General features: G+C 30.2%; 2 protein-coding genes across 5 annotated transcripts; both read left to right on the top strand.

Annotated features, from left to right (window-relative positions):
• Positions 1-312: 312 nt before the first annotated feature.
• LOC656009 (proton-coupled amino acid transporter-like protein pathetic) lies at positions 313-11,283 on the top strand. Of its 3 annotated transcripts, none has more exons than XM_008202201.3 (6): positions 313-442; positions 6,931-6,976; positions 8,166-8,251; positions 8,300-8,386; positions 8,435-9,250; positions 10,381-11,283. In XM_008202201.3, the coding sequence occupies exons 2-6, from the start codon at positions 6,974-6,976 to the stop codon at positions 10,787-10,789; spliced, it is 1,401 nt and encodes a 466-aa protein (XP_008200423.1). In that variant the 5' UTR covers positions 313-442; positions 6,931-6,973; the 3' UTR covers positions 10,790-11,283. The 3 variants fall into 3 exon arrangements, with proteins under 3 accessions (XP_008200423.1, XP_967658.2, XP_064212508.1); XM_064356438.1 differs by lacking the exon at positions 313-442 and adding an exon at positions 6,770-6,790; XM_962565.4 differs by lacking the exon at positions 6,931-6,976 and having other exon boundaries at positions 330-442.
• A 1,039-nt stretch (positions 11,284-12,322) lies between these two features.
• On the top strand, positions 12,323-17,470 carry LOC655932 (proton-coupled amino acid transporter-like protein pathetic). Of its 2 annotated transcripts, XM_008202195.3 has the most exons (7): positions 12,323-12,543; positions 14,098-14,186; positions 14,260-14,373; positions 14,453-14,566; positions 15,395-16,025; positions 16,074-16,252; positions 16,936-17,470. In XM_008202195.3, exons 1-7 carry the CDS (start codon positions 12,541-12,543, stop codon positions 17,342-17,344), a joined length of 1,539 nt encoding a protein of 512 aa, XP_008200417.1. In that variant the 5' UTR covers positions 12,323-12,540; the 3' UTR covers positions 17,345-17,470. The 2 variants fall into 2 exon arrangements, with proteins under 2 accessions (XP_008200417.1, XP_967581.2); XM_962488.5 differs by lacking the exon at positions 14,260-14,373 and having other exon boundaries at positions 12,333-12,543.
• Positions 17,471-17,781: the final 311 nt, after the last annotated feature.

The following is a 17,781-nucleotide window of genomic DNA, read 5'->3' as shown; positions in this document are numbered from 1 at the left end:
CTCAAAAATTCATAACTAAAAAACTATTGGGAATTTAGCAATTTTCTCGATGCCAGTCGATTCCCCGGATCATTTTGCATTGGTAAGGATAAAAATAGTTTCACTTTTTCGAATAACTAATTTTATTGTTTCTTAAACAATAGTGATAAAAACAGTGATGGTTAGGCTCTTGTAAAACTACAAAACAATGCAATTTTTACCAAAATTTCGTGCTTTTTTCACACTAACCCATATTGCATCACCTTCCCGGACCCATCCAAGTCCAAAACCCACAACCCATTAAAATGGGCCAAAACGCATGCGCACGACCATCCGCGCGTAATATAACGTACAACATGGTATTCCCCCTTCCAGTAAAGTTCGACGCTTCAGCAAGTTGCATTCAGTGCTCGATCGCCACAAACACGTGCAAAGAGTGGTGCATTTTTCACTTAAATCGATGGTAAGCAGCCATTTTCCGCAAAACCCACCCTCAGCCAACCGGAAAAACCCAATTTTCACCCGGAGAATTCGGCCACGTGGTCGCCGAAATCGGCTCCGGTGTTACATCAGCCGGAAGATTATGTGAAATAAAAGCTTGAGCTTAATAATCGCACGTGGTGTGCACGTTATCCGAGCCAAAATTAGTCACAAGTGACTCCTGTGGCGACTGAAATTATTTTTAATTTGGTTTATTTCGGACCCCAAACCCTGACCCTCATTTGGCGGTTATTTCCGGTTTTTTCGCCGGAAAAGTGGCACAGAAATTGATTATTTCCCACACACTTCCGATCGATATTTAGCCACGTATTTTATTTTTCACATTCTAACACTTGACGAAATTTATTTGCGTCATACGTAACATAATTTGAATTTTCTGCACCTACTTTGTATTCATGCGAAAATGTTCACGTGTGTGGGTTTAAAAAATCGCTTATTTTTATCGATTTCACTGGCGGGAAAATTAATTGTGAATGAATGACCGGCGATGATGCAATATTTTACGATACGTTGTAGTGGATACGAGTATTTTAATAATTCACTATTGTTGGTTACTATTTTCGAGGTTAAATGATAACAGTTGAAATATTAATTTCGCGATTTATACGAATAGTGCAATTTCCTTCTGATGTCATCACAATTTTGTAAATTAAATTATATTGTTCGAAACGATTTTATGGACCATAAAAATGACTAGTCACGATTCTCTAAAACTTTGAATAATTTAGTTGTGGTATTTCTTCTAGTGACTAGACGAAATTTGTTTATCACAGACAAATTTAGGAACAGTGGAGCAGAGGAGGGAGACTAGTGATTATTTTTTTTAATTAATTGGAAAATAAAGATTTTGTCCCAAAGCTTTTTTTAATAGAATTTTTTTTGCGCCTCAAGTGAGTTTTATTCAAAAAAGGTCAAAAATACTGACTGTAGTTACGCTGCTTTAGAAAAAGAATTCGAATAATAAGTGATTTTTTAAATTTTCTTCAGGAAAAAAGTTAATAAATTATAATAAACACATAAATTTCTATGAAATTTGGGAAACTATGCAAAAAATGTGAATTATTAGCCTGAAAACGTAGTTTTTGACCTCGTTTTTGTCTTATTTAGATAATTTTGTATGAAAATAGTACTCAGGATACGAATTAAATAACTCAGAACTTGACCATTTTTTTTTTCAAAAAATTTTGCGAAATAAGCTAGTTCTTCGAAAGACGTAATTTTCGACTTCATCAGATATTTTTGATTTGGATTTCCACTCAAGAAATTGGTTCAATCACATTAATTTGTTTGAAATTTGACCATTTTTGACGAAATTTTGAAAAATAAGAGAGTTTTTTTCGTAGATAATTTAGATTTTCACCCAAAAAAAAACAATTAAATAACTGATACAGATCAAAAGGACCTTAATTTTTATAAAATTAGACCATCTTAAAAAAAAATTGGAAAAAATGTGAATTTTTGGCTCGAAAATGTAATTTTCGACTTATTTATATGATTTTGAATTTGAATTCGACTCAGAAAACGAATAAATAACTCTAAACTTATCAAAAATATGTTACTTTATATGAAATCAGAACATTTTTGGCGAAATTTTTTAAAATAAGTGACTTTTTACTTCGAAAGACGCAATTTTCGACTTCGTCAGATATTTTTAAATTGGATTTTCACTCAAAAAATGAGTTCAATCACATTGATTTCTAAACGTAATTTTCGACTTATTTATATAATTTTGAATTAAAATTCCACTCAGAAAACGGATGAAATAACTCTAAACTGTTCAAAAGTATGTTAATTTCTATGAAATCTGACTATTTTTGACCAAATTTTGCAAAATAAGTAAGTTTTTACTTAGACAGGCGTAATTTTCGTTATTTTTGGATAGGACTTCCATTCAAGAAATACGTTCAATCACACTAACTTCTATGAAATTTGAAATAAGAAAGTTTTTTTCGTGGATAATTTAAAATTTCATCCCCAAAGGACCTTAATTTCTATAAAATTTGACCATCTTTTTGAAGAAATATTTTTAGTTCACTAAATGTAATTTTCGACTTCTTTTCATAATTTTTATTAGTATTCTGCCTTGGAAACTAATGTAAGAATACGCAAAAAAAACAAAAAAGTCATAACTTTCTATAAAAATTTTTCACTTTTTGGGCAAAATTTTGCAAAATAAGTGAGTACTTTAAGTACTTAAGTACTTTGAAAAATTTTTGGTTTTTTAGTTCACATAACAAAATTTTCGACAATTTTTTATTAGAATTCTGCTTAGGAAACAAATTATATAACTTAAAAGAAATCACAAGGACGTTAATTTTGCAAATCTTTAGTTCGAAAACATAATTTTTGACTTATTTAAATAATTTTGTATTCCTCTCAAGAAACGAATTATTTCACAAAAAAAGTATTTTTGGAATTTAAAATTAGCCAAATAGTTCAATTTTCTGGTTGTATTTAAATACGGGGTGATAAAAAATGGCTGTTTAAGTTGGCAGTGATTAAAACTTTAAAATTTATTACTTTTTTAAAAACTGAAACCATTATTTTTCATCACTCGGTATTTCAAGGTGTGAAAATGATTTCAAAACGTGTTTACTGTCACTATTACAAGTAATCCGGTGCAAAAGTAAATATTTGTGCATTTATTTGTTAGATTTAATAGCTTGTCAAGGGTGATTTGCAGATAAATGTTTATTTTAACCAAAAAACAAAATAATAAAAAATGGATTAATATTAATGTGAAGGTACTACGTATATTTAACTATTCTTGGTACTTGGTAGTTTTATTTCGTAAATTTATGTACATATTTAATTGCTACTTCCCTCACTACAAATAGTAGTTGCAATTTTTTTCCCTTTTTCTCTAAGATTTTCTTATTTACAAAATAAATGAGTGGTGAAATATTTTATCAGAAAATCATTACACGCCACTGGGTTTAATGTTGTTACCATGACAACTGCTAATTTTCTAACTTATGTTACCATAGTTACCTATACATTTCACACATAAGCCACTCGTCAAGGTTGGGAAAAAGTTTTTTCATCCAATTATTACTGGAGCATTTACACACTTTTTTTATAATTGGAAGGCAATTAGTAATAATTATAAAAACGTCTAATAAACTTAATAATAACACATTAAAAATAATCAATTTTTTCTTGTCTCTTTTATCATGAACTCTCAATAGAGAATAATGAAACTGTTTTCCATTAAAAACTAATTATTATTTACAACACATGCAATGCTATTTTTGAAATTCGAAGAATTCGCAATAATCATTAATTAAGACAGGTAAACTAAAAAGGAAATGCATTTTTTCAGCGACTCGTTACAGGTTTAATTTTCGTAAAATCTGCTTTCCAAATTGATTTTTATCTTATTAGTGCATTACTAGCATGCACTTTACAAATTCAATATTTCGATGGTATTACGCCAACAAACACAAAAATGCGTAAAAAGCCTGGCGAAGATCCAAGTAGTTTGTTGCAAAAATATTTTTTCCCTTTCGGTTAAAAATAGCCGAAAATTTGTTCCTATTCTAGTCGCACGCTTGGTAAAATTTGGGCGAGACTAGACAGATCGTCTAGCATTTCAATTAAATTACTTGAATCTAATCACAAAAAATTAAAGGTCATTGCGTTCGGAATGTCACTCAAATAAATTATTCATATCCGACAAGAAATTAACAGTTAAATGTTCGAATTAAAATAATTGTGTATCCACGTGCTTGAAAATTGGCTCCAACACCGAAATAATTCAATTTAGTGCGTTATTTCAAAGGTTTCGTGAATCGCTACAAGTTTGTGTAACAAAATACCCGGATGATGTTGTTAAAACGATTAATTGTGTTATTATAGTTTGCGCAAAATTGCAATTGCAAGAACAGTACAATTATTGTTTGAAGGTGCTTATTGATCAAGTGAGGCCTTGACCGGTCCGGCGAGACCATGAAAAGATTATCTGTTTATGCGATGGTGTAATTTTATGGGTAAAGTTAACACCGGATGTGTGAGAAACGTGAAATAAAGCAGATCTAGAGCACAAATTGCGCACTTTTATTTAAAGAAAATGTAAAAAAAAATAAAAAATGGCAAAGTGTTTATAACACGAGCGGAACGAGTGCTGCATGAATGCGAATATATAATTAAATCAGTGATTGTTTTAGTTTTTCTCAGAAGGCAACTTAATAAATTATTCTAAACACATAAATTTCTATGAAATTTAAAAAGCTATGCAAAAAATGTGAATTATTAGACCGAAAACGTAGATTTTGACCTAGTTTTTGACTTATTTAGGTAATTTTGTATTAGAATAGTACTAAGGAATTGAATTAAATAACTCAAAACAGAACAAAAGAGCGTTAATTTATATTAAATTTGACCATTTTTTTAAAGAAATTTTGCAAAATAAGTGAAAACATAATTTTTGACTTATTTATATAATCAAAAGGATTTTAATTTCTATGAAATTTGGCCATTTTTTGGACACAATTTTGCAAAATAATTGAGTTTTTCTGTTCGAAAATAATTTTCGACTTATTTTGAATTAGATAGAATTCAAAAGAATTGAAAAATATTTTATGAAATCTGACCATTTTTTGAGAAATTTTGCAAAATAAGTGAGTTTTTACTTCGAAAGACGTCATTTTCGACTTCGTCAGATATTTTTGGATTGGATATTCACTTAAGAAATGAGTTCAATCACATTAACTTCTATGAAATTTGACAATTTTTGATGAAATTTTGAAAAATAAGAAAGTTTTTTTCGTAAATAATTTAGAATTCCATCCAGGAAAATAATTAAATAACCGAATACAGACGAAAAGGTCCTTAATTTTTATAAAACGTAATTTTCGACTTGTTTCTATAATTTTTTATTAGCAATCTGCCCAGGAAACGAATATTAGAATAGGAAAATGAATTCAAAAGGATGTTAATTTCTATGAAATTTGGCCATTTTTTCGACGAAATTTTGGAAAATAAGTGAATTTTTGGCTCGAAAATGTTATTTTTCGACTTATTTACAAAATTTTTAATTATAATTCGACTTTAAACTGATCAAAAAAATTCAGATTATTTTTGGCGAAATTTTACAAAAATAAGTTTTTACTTCGAAAGTCGTAATTTTGGACTTCAACAGATAATTTTGGATTGAAATTCCACTCAAGTAGAATAAGGAAAAAATTTCAAAATTTTTTTTTTCATAGAATAATTTTGAAAATGGATTAAAAAAAATCAGAAAGAAATAAAAAGAGCAAAGTGCTGAGTGTATATGTGGGTATATAGGGTGATTCATGTGTACGTAACTAATTTCAAAACTAACTTAAATATTTTTTAATTAGTGTTTCCTTTTTGAAAATTTGCAAAATATTGTCGAAATAAATACACAATTTGGTTGATTTTTTCTAATTCACTCTGTACATCTTAAGAATTTTTTAATGAGTTATTTGATAGTTTTAAGACACAAAAACTTTTGTGTTATAATATCCCATTTTCCGCTTGACATGTGAAAAGTGTTAAGTGGTATTTTACTGTTATGTTTCGAACATAAAACCATTGTTACGTCGTATTATACATTTTTTTTATTGTTTCGAGGCTAAAAGTCCAAGCCTTGCCCACCTTTTTCCGATAAAATCTTGTTACAATCGATCAAATAAATGATTGTGTCCTCATTTTTACCCATATTACATTACTCGCTTATTTTTTTTTTAACTGTAACGGTTTACGTAATAATAAATTGTTTGTGATAACCGAAAAATCTTATCTTTTGCAATATCAATTTCCACACACTTTAAATTTAGAAAGGTAGGAAGTATCAAATGATTGTGGTTTGATTTGACATTTCAGATCGATCAAAAATTCCCATTATTTCAACTCCACCTACCAATATTTTTTCCAAGCCAATAATGTCATAATTTGAATTATTCCAGGCAGGAAAAAGCAAATTAAAACACAAGGTCAATGAAAGTGCATGAAATTACTCAATTTACTGAAATTGGTCAAACAATACGATAATGAACGGTAACCAAGAGCTTGACCCTAACCGTGAAAAAAGTAGTTTAAAAACTGGTTTTAAAGAATTTTGCAAACTCATGCGGAAATTATTACTTTTCACTATTTCCTCTCCACAATTACGATGATCAGCTTGGCAAAAAAACGTATTTTTATTCAGGTTTGTGCCAAATTCCTGTTTTATTCTCTCGTCCAAAACTCAGGTAGAATTTTCAACGGACCACTGTCCCGAATTATCAGTTTGTGTGAACAAATATTTATTTGGTTATCTCTGAGAGATACCAATTGAAATTCTTCAGTGAGTTGGCAGTTATAATTTTAGTCCAAATGACCCAATTTGCCCCAACTGTGTCAAAGTTACTTATCCAGTTCAAAAAATCCCTCGTTTAATTAACAATTTCGACATTATTCATTAATAAATTTGCACTTTTGTTGCAGGTAATCGAGTCTAATTAGTTCAAACACAGCAGCACTTCACAAAATGGTGAGTTCTTTGTTACACAAATCCGGGTTTTTAAACCCGAGGTGAATAACACAATAGATTTGAAAAAAATGAAACGAAATATAAATTTATTATTTGCAAACGTATTACGTGTGTTTTATTGACTGTGCGGAATGTTTTGCTTCATCTGGTTTCGGATTTCTTGTTAGTAATCTTTGAATACATAAACAGATTAGACACTCATTACGACGCTGTTGCTGTATGCTTAACAATTATTTTTTCTCATGGCTTTTTAGTTGAATTAGTTAACAAAGAAAAATATGTTTGAAGTTTTGCGCCACAAAAATATGTTCGTCTGATTATCTATATTATTTGTGGTTTTGTGATAATTTTTATCACTAAATTGTTTACAAATGTCGAGAAATAGTAAATTAACAACACGATATTCGGATATACAGAGTGAATCTGATGGGTTTTCTATGCTAACTAACTTTAAACGATTATGTCATTATGTTATACTATTTTATCTGACATAATTATTCGGATAAATTGGTAATGAAAGGGAAAGATTTTTTTGGCATGTCATAAGAAATCATCGATCTTTAAAACTCTTTAATTATTATATTCAAAATTACAGCGGAGTTATTTGGGCCACTCTGTACATGCCAAAATTTTCGAAATTTCAAAAACAAATCAAAAACGAAAATTAAGATTTTATTTGTTGTTAAAATAATAATTTACAGCAAAAAATATACGAATTATACAAAAATAAAAGATGTTACAAAAATACAATATGGTACTCACCTGTGTATAGTTTAGTTTAGCACACTTTGATCTTTGGAATGTTTGGAAAATATTTTTGTATAATTAAATCAAATGTGACAAAAATTTTTATTTAGGTTGAAGTTGTTTGAATCACTCTGTACTTAAACTAAAACCATTTTTCCACAATTTTTTTGTTTTTTCGTCGTTTACTTTTGCTTTTACTTTTATCGAAATAATTTTTTCATTATTACTGTAATTATTTCTATCAGTAAGTTGGTTCTTTGAGGTATAAAACAGCCTTGAACTCACTCTTGTGCAAAACAATAGTGAACTAACAAAGGGGCGCATAATTTTAGCACTATTTAACTTTAAAAATAGCAAAAACCAAACAAATTAGCATTGAATAGTCAATTTTTTTTCTATATTTACTACGCCTTAAATAATGAAAATCAATCAACTGTTTTAGGCGGACAAAATTCCAAATGGCACCACAACCGAAATGGAAACATTTCTCCCAAAAGACGAATCGTCAATCAACGGAAATGTGACAACGTAAGTGGAAAAAAACTGCCAACAAAATCGCTTACGTACAATTTCCAGGTACAAAGTAACAAAAGACAACGATTTAGAAGCCGCAAATGCCGACTTTGACCCGTTCAAAACCCGGGTGCTGGATCACCCAGTTTCGTAAGTTTAACGCCCTCCGAGTCGTCGCGCTCTAAACTTTACTTTCAGAAACTGTGATACTTTGACCCATCTCCTTAAAGCTTCACTAGGCACAGGAATTTTATCAATGCCGGCAGCTTTCAAAGCCTCGGGACTTGTTCTAGGGATTTTTGCCACAATAGTAGTGTCCATAATTTGCACACACTGTGCTTACATCCTCGTGGCTTCGGCACACGAGTTGTACAAAAAAACCGGTAAACCGGCGATGAGTTTTGCCGAAGTTGCGGAACAAGCATGTCTTAGAGGCCCAAAGTGGGCGAGGAAATTTGCATGGGTGGCACGCCTGACTGTGTTATGGGGAATTTTCGCGACTTATTTTGCCACCTGTAGTTGCTACACTGTGATCATTGCGAAGAATTTTCTCTACGTTACGGAACACTACTGGGGGGAGAATTCAGTGAATATTAGGGCGGCTATTGCCTTGCTGTTGGTACCCCTGATTTTGTTGGCTTTTGTGCCGAATTTGAAATACTTGGCGCCGGTTTCCATGGTTGCCAATGGTTGTATGGCTGTGGGATTGGGCATTACGTTTTATTATCTTGTTCAGGGGATTCCCTCGTTCACTGAACGGCCGGCTGTGGTCGATATAACCACGTTGCCGGTTTGTATAAGTGTTGTGATTTTTGCTATTGAGGCTATTGGTGTTGTTATGCCATTGGAGAATAATATGAGTACACCGAGGAGTTTTGTTGGGATTTGTGGCGTTTTGAACCAAGGGATGAGTTTTGTGACGCTGGTTTACATCATTTTGGGATTTTTTGGGTATTTGAAGTATGGGGAAGAGACCAAGGATTCCATCACTTATAATCTACCAAGAGAGGCAATGTAAGTATTTAACGTTTTTTTTTTCTTTTTTTTTCATTGTTACCAACTGAATTTAAAAGTTACTTGGACTATAGAAATCTAGCTAGCTGAATGCATGGCCTTCCTTTTTTATAGAATAAAATATTTTTTGGCGACTTGTTCGAGCAATACTTTGTGATTTTTTGACCCTATCGAACGATAATTAAATAAATATAGGTCAAGCACACAAATAAATATTTTTTTTCGACATTTTTTTCATAAAAAAGACCTAGAACCTTCGAAGAAATGACAAAAATAAAAGCAAATTTTTATTTTTTTCGTTTTCAATCGCCCAGTATCAAACGAAGTACCAACATTAAATAAAAATCCTGCAAGTGAAATTCCCAAAATTTACAAAAAATTTTTTCAGAATTAGAAGAATTAAAAACGAACCACAAAAGTATTATCTTTTGTTAAAAAAACGTGTTCAAACGCCTTGTATTAAACGAAGTACCAACATTAAAAAAATCCTGAAACCAAAATTAACCAAATTTACAAAAATAAAAAATTTTTTTTTTTGGAATATTAAATGAATTCAATATGAATCAAAAAAATATTACCTTTTGTTAAAAAAACGTGTTCAAACGCCTGGTATAAAACGAAGTACCAACATTTAAAAAAACATCCTGCAACCAAAATTCCCCAAATTTACAAAAATAAAAAAAAATTTTTTTGGAGAATTAGTATAATTAAATATGAACAAAAAAATATCTTTAAAAAAAACGTGTTCAAACGCCTAGTATTAAACGAAGTACCAACATTTAAAAAAATTCTGTAAGCAAAATTCCCCAAATTTACAAAAATTAAAAAAAAATTTTTTTGCAAAATTAGAATTAAATATGAACCAAAAAAATATTATCTTTTGTTAAACAAATGTGTTCAGACGCTTAGTATTAAACGAAATACCAATATTAAAAAAAATCCTGCAACCAAAATTGAAATTTTGAAAAAATCTTTTTGCAGAATTAGAAGAATTAAATATGAACCAAAAAAATATTATCATTTGTTAAAAAAATGTGTTCAAAAGCCTAGTAATAAACGAAGTACCAACATTAAGAAAAATCCTGCAACTAAAATTCCCCAAATTTACAAAAATTTTGATTTTTTTGCAGAGCCGCCCAAGCTGTGAACGTCCTCGTCGGAATCGCCGTCTTCTGCACCTACGGCCTCCAATTCTACGTCTGTCTCGACATCGCCTGGTCCCAAATGAAAGACAAATTCGTAAAACGCGAAACTTTGGCCAATTACGGCCTCCGTACAGTTCTTGTAACTTTGAGCGTTTTAATCGCAGTTGCTGTACCAACAATTATACCATTCGTATCTCTAATTGGAGCTTTCTGTTTCTCAATTCTGGGCTTAATGTGCCCAGTTTTCATCGAAGTGCTCACATTTTGGGACAAAGGTTTTGGCAAAGGCAATTGGAAAATCGTCAAAAACGTGATTATTGTACTCACAGGGTGTTTAGCGCTGATTTTCGGCTCGAAGTCGGCCATTCAGGATATAATCAAGTTGTTTTATTAGCGTGTAATTGAACAAGACCAAAAATTTTTAGTACTTTTTTGACCGTTTCGTAGATAGGTTATTTATTTATTGGAGCGAGACAATTCTATTGGTAAATTGTTGTTGAAGTATTATTTTTACGTCCACTTGTACAAAAAAAATTGGCTTGGTTTTACACAAAAAATTACTCAGTGTTTTACATTCCAACTGTAATTTCGAAATTCGGGACAATTAATTTACCAATAAATGACTGTAAAAAGTATTTATTTATTTAAGCACAATCAACATTATCTGCAATTATTTTAAGTGTTTAAATAGGCAATGGAATAGTATTTGTATATTTTGTTCCGCGATATGAACAAGAAATCGGAAAATAACATCAAGTATTTGATGGATGTTGAGCTTTTAGCAGGATGAAAGTTGTAAATGTACATAAAACTGTGTGTTTGTTTTATAATTTTTGACAAAAACTGTGTATTTTTAAAGAAAAATAAATATAATTTCGATAAGAACAAGTTGTTTCATTTCCTTTTTTTGGTTTTTTCGTCCAAAAAAATAATTCCAAAAGCAGCCGTTTATTTATTATTAAATCAACAGGTACATCAACTACAAAAATAAAAAACACCAAAATATATCATTCTAATACTGAAAATAACAAAATCTTATAAAATGGCAATTTTACTAAAAAAACGATCAAAAACATGTAATTTTTTCTATTTATCTGAGCAAAATCTTGAGAAAAAAGCGGTACTTTGTATCTAATTATGATTATGAGATCGACTTGTTTTAAAGAAATCTCAACGTTTTCGATTTTAAGTATTTAACTAAAATAATAACGCACAAAAACTACAAAAACTTCGGTTGTTTTTTTTAAATTTATGATTTTTCTATAGAAATTGTAAAAAATGTCAATTTAATCGCTCGAAAAAGTAATTATTTCGATCAAAGAAGCTTATTCTCCACATAACTTTTAAACATTTTTTTTCCTGGAAAATGCTCATAAAAAAGTCAAAACTCTTGCAAACAAAAACTAAGTCAATAATAATTTAAATTTTTCGACTTAAATAGGTGGTTTTTCAAATTATTTTTATTTAAAAATGTGTTTATTTTGACAAAATCTAACTATTTTTCTCGACTTTTTATAACAAAAATTTGCGAAAAGTTACTTTGCCCAAAGGTAGATTTGTTCAAAAAAATCAAAAATAAAGCAGTTTTTCATTAAAATAATTATTTTTTGCAAAATAACTGAGCATTATTAAACAAAAAATGTATCTAAACGTTCGGAAATGTAAGCTTTATCAAATGGGCAAAAAACAAAAAAAAGCGTTTTCAGCCAAAATGAAGTCAAAAGCGTCCGAAGTAGTCAAAAATAAATTAATTTTTATTAGTTTGTGTAAGGAAAAGCAAATATAATTTCACACGTCACGATTTTATCAAGTCATTTAAATGAAATTAGTATTTTTTTATTCCTTGTTTAATCAAGTACAGAGAGTCTACAAATCGCGACATTGACAACCTTGAGAGTATTATTTCTCAAACAATCAATAATTATTTGTAAACGAGTTTTAAAAACCTGTCTTTTATTGCGAGTGTGAATTATTTGGATTAAGTTCGTAAAAATTTATTGAAAATATTGATAAGACATCGGGTTAAAGGCCAATAAAGCAATTTTCAATGCTAAGATATATTGAATTTGTTGGTGGGAAGCTCTCATTTTTCTGCTGATCATGAAGAAGAGTTGTGAGTAGAAGCAGTCACACTTTTTCCGTAAAATGGTAAGTCCTGCATTAATTTCTCTCTATTTTATTATCGTAAATTATGTTTTTTATTTATTTAATAAAAAATAGAGTAGTAAAATATAAGTTGCTGTTTTTGAACAAACAAATTACTTAATTACGGTCCTGAAGATGCCAATTTGGTGCGAAACAGGTAGCAGTAATAAAAAAGCGTGTTTTAACTAAATTGGAAAACATTTGGTCAGTAAATAATTTTTTTGTGGTCAAATTATTCAGTACTTTCCGTGACAAAGTGCAGTAGAATTATGTAATTTTCAAATGATAATTAAAAATAGACGCCTGTTAGATTGCTAAACTCTGTTATCTAATATATTGTTTACAAACATTTTAACCTTTCATGCGTATTTTTTTACAATCTTAGTTTAATTTATTCCAATTACAAGAACAAATAATTGCATTTGTTTGTGTTAATTGAAATCACAAGATGTGCGAGTTTTTTAATTATTCATGAAAGTAGGTTTTGAGGAAATCCCCTGGGAACGATAACCTTAGTAACTTGTATTTTCTCAAAAAATGATAATCATTGTTGCCAATAAATGTAAAAATAGAATAACGACAATTTCGCAGAAAATTATTTTTATTTAAATGAGGAAACGATTGAAAGTGACGTTTTCAAAATTGATTAAATTTATTTTTGTTTTCTCTTCTGATAAAAACAGTCTGATCTAAAGATCATCTTTGTTGCATCATAAATCTTAAGCGTAAATACGGAATTTGATTTTGAATCTAGTTTTGATAAATGAATGTTAACATAAAACAATGAAAAGTGGAATGACACATCAATGCTATTCAACTTTTAGCAAGGAATCTTTAAGGTTAAAGTTCCTAAACTCTGATAACATTGACCACTAACGAACATCTATTGTTAAATAATTAATAAACCGAAATAGCGTCATTTATGATCTATTTTTTGCCCGCTTTTTAAAAACTCTCAAGGGAATTTTTTAAATGGTCATAAACAAATAATTCTAATATTTATTAAAGCTCAAAAGTTCAAAAAATTGGAAAAAACATTTGGCATATATTAATTTTGCTCATCAAGAATTATTAATAAAATAAAATAAAAAAAGAAAAAAATTTTGAACACTAAGAAATATTTCAAATTTGCTATACGTGGTGTTCCATTAAAAAAATAAGTTATTCAACTTTTTTTTGAGATATTTTGAGTTTTTCTGTTGCAAATTTATCGGAAAATATTCATTCGACTTCGCAGTGATTTTTCAAAAATTGGTCTTTTTTTAACAAAAAATTGAATAATTCCGAAACGAAAAAAAAATTATTTTTTGTGTAGAATGTAATTATGTAAAATATATAGGGTGTCCCATTTAAAAAATATAATTTTGGTTCACCACCACAACAGCACCCTGTGTATAATAAAAACATTTTTAGTTTGTGGACTTTAAGTTAATCAAGAAAAAAAGTTTGGAAATCTCCTGTGAAACACCCTGTACTTCAACCCGGTTATTAAAAATTCGTATTTTTTCGAGTTTTGCGAAAATTTAATTTAATTTTTCTTCCCAATGTGCATTTTAGTCGGCCAAAGTCCTACAATATGACACACACGAGTTGGAAACTTTCCTCCCTCACAGCCAACCAACTTACATCAATCCAGTACCCACCCAGTAAGTATTTTCCAGAAAAAAAAATTACACCACTGTGTATGTAACAAATGTATTACTACACTCCTTGTTATAGAATTTATTATTTCGGCTCTTCTTACGAAGCCAATTTAAAACAATACTTGCTTGCTGCAAGAACAACACGTTATGGAAGTGTTTATAAATCACATCAAAAATTCATCTACATTAGGTATTAAAACACGATTAATACCGCCATAAAATAATCACTTAGAACGTTAGTAATTGTGTTTAATTGTTAATGATTACAGACCTAGTCCTCAAGTTGATGTTAAGGTGACAGTGAGTGAAAATGAGAAAGATCTGGGCCAAGTTAAGGAAGATTTTGACCCGTTCAAAGCCCGACATTTGGACCAACCTGTCTCGTAAGTATAGTTCTTTTATTAATAAGAAAAAAAAATGAAATAATAATAAAAAAAATTAAAATAAAATAAAATAGAAAAACTATTACCTAAAGAAAAAGAACAGAGAATTCTGTTCTGCTAAAAAAAAGCAATAAAAAAATCGAAAAAGAAAATGTTTTTGCTTTATTATGTAAGCGGTGAATTTTTTTGTTTATTTTTTGTGTTTAAATTTCTTATTAAGTGTTTTCATGTAAATTATTAAAAAAAACATATAAAACAATTTTTTTTAATAATAAGGCAAGAACAAAAAGATTTTTTTTTATTTTATTAAATTATTTTTCTTTATTTTTTTGTTCTCATTATCAGAAAGATAAAGATGTGTAGAATTTAAAACAGTAAACAAAAATGTTGGTCGGCATTTAAAAAAATTTAAAAGAACGTTACAACTCAAAAAACACATGACATTACAAATGTACCATTTAAAAAATAAAATCGTCCTGTTCCAAGATTTTTTAAAAAGTGACCATTAATATTAACAAATGACCATTGGTTCGGTCTGTATATTTATTTATACCAAAAAAGGTAATTTCGACACCAATTTCAAAAATTTCTTCAAATCGTAGAAAAAACGTTGTATGTGTTCAAACTAGAACAGTCTAATTCGTAACTACATTTTCAAAATACCAAAAACTTATTTTTTTTCAAAATTTTTTCGAATCGTTGAAAAAACATTGTATGTGCCTAATCTCCACCAACTTAATTCGTAAGTACATTTTCAAAATTTGCAATATCGAACCATTTCTTTGTTGAAAATTTGTGATTGTAGAAAAAATATTGTATGTGTTTCAGGAGCGGCGCCACCCTCACCCACCTCCTCAAATCCTCCCTCGGCACCGGCATCCTCTCAATGCCTGCAGCATTCAAAGCTTCCGGCCTCTGGCTTGGTGTCATCACCACCATGTTGGTATCCCTAATTTGCACACACACTGCCTATGCTCTAGTCACCTCGGCTCACGCCTTGTACCGCAAAGCGGGCAAAACGTCGATGAGCTATGCGGAAGTTGCCGAAGAATCCTGTCTTCGGGGACCCCCCTGGGCGAAAAAATACGCCTTCTTGCTCAAACAATTGGTCTTATGGGCGATTTTCGTAACTTATTACGCCACAGGAAGTTGCTATGCTGTTATAGTTGCCGAGAATTTCAATTACGTGGCCTTCAACTATTTAGGGAATTTTGATAAAAGAATCACTATAGCTATGTTGTTTTTGCCCTTTTTGCTCATTGCCTACGTGCCAAATTTGAAGTATTTGGCACCAGTATCCATGGTTGCCAATTTTTGTATGGCTATAGGATTAGGGATCACGTGTTATTATCTCCTGAATGACATTCCGTCCATTTCTGACAGACCGGCAGTGACAAATCTGGCAACGTTGCCTGTTTGCATCAGTATAGTGATTTTTGCAATTGAAGCTATCGGAGTTGTGAGTTATTTTTCGAAATTTTTGGCACTTTTTTATTAATAATTCTAGGTAATGCCACTTGAAAACAACATGAAATCGCCACAAAAATTCGTCGGACTTTTTGGAGTACTTAATCAAGGGATGACTTATGTGACCATCCTGTATATAATTTTAGGTTTCTTAGGGTATCTCAAATATGGTGATCTTACGGCTGATTCAATCACGTTGAATCTTCCACGAGAGGAATAGTAAGTATATCGTATACAGGGTGAGTCAAGTGGGTGTGGTGGTATAACTTATGAGTCACCCTGTATATGTAACGAAAAAAATGGTCGAGCGTTTCGAACTCGAATTCGGTTTTTGTTTATCATTAATCGTTTATTGAGCATATTAGCAATTTTTTGATAAATTTTCAAGGCCACAAATCAACAATTTATTTTTTTATTTATCTTTCTGATGCAGAATTAATCGACGATTTCGAATATGTAATCGATTTTTAATTATCTTTGTTGGTTTCTAAATTTTGGCTGAAATTTGTTCGTCTCTAGTTAAGTGCTAGAATATAATTTTTCAAGGTCACATAAATCAACATATTGAACACAGAATAAGGAAAATTCTCCAAGGATTTAGAATATGTTATCAGTTTTTATTTTCCGTTTCTGGTTTTCGTTTTTATATCGAATATTTCGATATATTTTCGAAGAATTGGCATTTACCTATTAAAAACTAATCTTTGAGATACAACCGTAATTTTTGACTTTTGAGCACTGTCTACCACTGGAATTATAATGTTGAAGGCCACAAAAATCAACAAACTGAAGAGAAAAAGTATTTTTGGTACAAAATTATCAAAAGATTTCAAATATGTAACCAGTTTTTTTAACAAATTGTTAATACTTTTTGAAAAAGTGCTAAAAAAAATTTATTTCAGTGCTGCCCAAGCTGTGAATCTCCTTATCGGCCTTGCAGTATTCTTCACTTACGGTCTAGTGTTTTACGTGTGTTTGGACATTTTCTGGACCGAAATCAAGCACCGTTTCACCACCAAAACAGCACTTGCTAATTACGCCCTAAGAACTATTCTTGTGATGATAAATATCATAATTGCGATTCTAGTGCCTGCCATTGTACCGTTTGTCGGTTTAATCGGAGCGTTTTGTTTCTCGATTTTGGGACTTGTATGTCCTGTGATTATCGAAATATTTACGTTTTGGGATCAGGGATTTGGGAAGTTTTATTGGAAATTGTTTAAACATTTGGTCGTTGTTTGTATGGCGTTGCTTGCTGTTGTTTTTGGGTCGAAAGCGGCCATCTCTGATATTGCAAAAACATTTCACTGAAGCTTTGAATGCTAATATAAAGCTCTAATATTTCGAATCTTCGAGAAAAAAAAGGTTATAACGTAAAACTTGACTATTTATTTGTGTTCTTTGTTTGTAATAAAATTAAAATTACTTCTTCTTGAATTGCATTTATTTCATCTTCCCCTTTTTCCCTGTTTATTAAGAAAACAGTAACTCAAGCGATCATTTAAAAATGTTTTCTACTTGGTTTCACAAAGTTTTGGGACAGCAAAATGTCATAGTTATTTCATCTAATTTACACAATAATCTTTTGTTTTCGACTTATAAACAAAAGTTGATGTTTTAGCGAAATCTTAAACAATTCATATCATCCTTATTATAAAAGATATACATTTGAAACAAAAACATTATAGAGGCACTTTTTTACGTAGAATTTAGTAATGTTATCAGAGATTTTTTTTAACAGTTCGTTT

The sequence above is a fragment of the Tribolium castaneum genome, chromosome 1 (genome assembly GCF_031307605.1).
Source record: "Tribolium castaneum strain GA2 chromosome 1, icTriCast1.1, whole genome shotgun sequence".
In the NCBI taxonomy this organism is placed as follows: Eukaryota; Metazoa; Arthropoda; class Insecta; order Coleoptera; family Tenebrionidae; genus Tribolium; species Tribolium castaneum.
The sequence above is the reverse complement of the archived record's forward strand: the minus strand, read 5'-3'. Positions and strand labels throughout refer to the sequence as shown.

Bases quoted from the DNA above. Each gene is read 5' to 3' on its own strand.
- LOC655932 (XM_008202195.3), top strand. The intron at 14,187-14,259 runs GTAAGTATTTTC...TCCTTGTTATAG, and splicing joins ATCAATCCAGTACCCACCCA to AATTTATTATTTCGGCTCTT. The intron at 14,374-14,452 runs GTATTAAAACAC...TAATGATTACAG, and splicing joins CAAAAATTCATCTACATTAG to ACCTAGTCCTCAAGTTGATG.
- LOC656009 (XM_008202201.3), top strand. The intron at 8,387-8,434 runs GTAAGTTTAACG...CTTTACTTTCAG, and splicing joins GTGCTGGATCACCCAGTTTC to AAACTGTGATACTTTGACCC. The intron at 9,251-10,380 runs GTAAGTATTTAA...ATTTTTTTGCAG, and splicing joins AATCTACCAAGAGAGGCAAT to AGCCGCCCAAGCTGTGAACG.